Here is a 1,812-nt window from a genome sequence, read left to right on the forward strand (position 1 = left end):
CGGCGGCGAGCAGGGCGACGACCGACGGCCCTGTGCCCGCGATTTTTCTTTTTCCAAGTACAACGAACAGACCGATCGCTGATGGGCTGAAACTGACTAAATTACCCTCACAAAATCAACGGTTGATGATTTTATACTGCTCCGTCTCCCCTTAGCAGTATAGGGTACCATAAAAAAGCTCTTCCGCCTATTCGCGATCGGACGGCGGGCGAGTCCCTTTCCACCTTGTTGGGGAAGAGAAGTTGGCAGCACAATCGGTGGCGCGAATGCAAGGTTCAAGAGGCCCACAAGCAACTCACGCGCTCATGGCTGACTCAGCAGGAGCTCACACATAATCTTCTTCTTCTTCGCATTTTTGTAGAGATAAGACCGAGAACTGGGCGTACAACAGACTCCTCGACGAGGGCGGACAACAGTGCAACGAAGAAGTACTCTGCTTTTGGCTCGAGAACTCAAGAACAGGGATCAGAGAACCGATGGCTACGTTCGCGACGTCGAGGGCGGCGGTGATGGGGTCGGCTCGCCCGGGGCGGGTGGCCGGGCCTCGGCGGTGCGTGGTGACGCGCGCGTCCGCCATGATGGCGGCGACCGGGAGAACGCACTACGAGGTGCTCGGGGCGGGCGCGGGAGCTAGCAGGGTGGAGATCAAGGCGGCGTACCGGCGTCTGGCTAGGAAGGTGCACCCGGACGCTGCTGGTGGCGGCGGCGACGAGGGGTTCATCCAGCTGCACGCGGCCTACGCCACGCTCGCTGACCCCGACGAGCGCGCTCGCTACGACAGGGACGTGGCCTGCCGCGCCGCGGGGATGATGATGCGGCGGGCGGCAGCGACGTCCGGACCGGCGTTCAGGCGGAGGACGTGGGAGACCGACAAGTGCTGGTAGAACGTACAGCAACGCAAACACGGCTGCCGTCCGGGCTCCCAACCGGCGGCCGCCCGGTTCGCTCAGGCACGGCGCTGGAGAGGTCTTCCCGACTGTCGTGCAACGTACGATCAGGATTGGACGGCCCAGATCGGGTGATGCAGACGCGGGAGCTCTCTACACAGCAAGAGGCGTTTTTAAAGATCTCTTGCGTGTCTGGTCAGCAAAATGCAAATATGTAATCTAATTACTGTAAATTAACGGCCAAGGAATATATATTGTGTAGCTCTTTTTCTGAATGATTTGAAGATTGCTCATCACACCTGCAGGTCCATCGTTTCTTCCTTGCAAGCTGTCTCTTTCATTCTACATGAAATTAATTACCACAGTACAATAATCCATGTCAGTTATTTCTTTTTTTTGAACCACATATATTATATTAATCAATAAACAGAGTTCAATTGCACACATACATGCCGAAACTATCAGAAACACCGGGACATGACAAATGTCGTTCAGAAAACTTTGAAGAAAAAACTCCATACAAAAGAATATTACAAATAAATCTATTAGAGTCTCTGCAAACAATCAAATCTGAAATAGCCACCAGCGCCATCGAGACGCACACCGGTGAAAGAGGCACTGCACCAGCAAACCAAAATCCAGGCCAACGCCATAGCCTTTTAGGCGTTATGAGCCGAAGACCAGACCTTTAGAACGGGCGCTTGACGATGTGGCGTGTCGACTGAGGATGTTCCCCGCGCCAACCTGGATCCAAATCTGACGAATTCCGCCGCCGTTGACAGGGAAGAGCGCCAAATCTGCAGCCGTCGGGCCACCAACCCTGTATCAGCATCAATTTGTCCCACTTGTCAGCGCCGCCATGAGAGGCGACAACATCTAGACAGATGAAACATAAGGCCTACCGGTCTGAACGAACGGCAAGCCT

General features: G+C 54.6%; 1 protein-coding gene across 1 annotated transcript; it reads left to right on the forward strand.

The window, feature by feature from the left end:
- Window positions 1-299: 299 nt before the first annotated feature.
- On the forward strand, window positions 300-1,162 carry LOC125523247 (chaperone protein dnaJ 11, chloroplastic-like). The gene has a single exon (XM_048688297.1). It carries the CDS (start codon window positions 477-479, stop codon window positions 882-884), a length of 408 nt encoding a protein of 135 aa, XP_048544254.1. The 5' UTR covers window positions 300-476; the 3' UTR covers window positions 885-1,162.
- Window positions 1,163-1,812: the final 650 nt, after the last annotated feature.

Source organism: Triticum urartu, chromosome 7, assembly GCF_003073215.2.
Source record: "Triticum urartu cultivar G1812 chromosome 7, Tu2.1, whole genome shotgun sequence".
NCBI classification, from domain to species: Eukaryota; Viridiplantae; Streptophyta; class Magnoliopsida; order Poales; family Poaceae; genus Triticum; species Triticum urartu.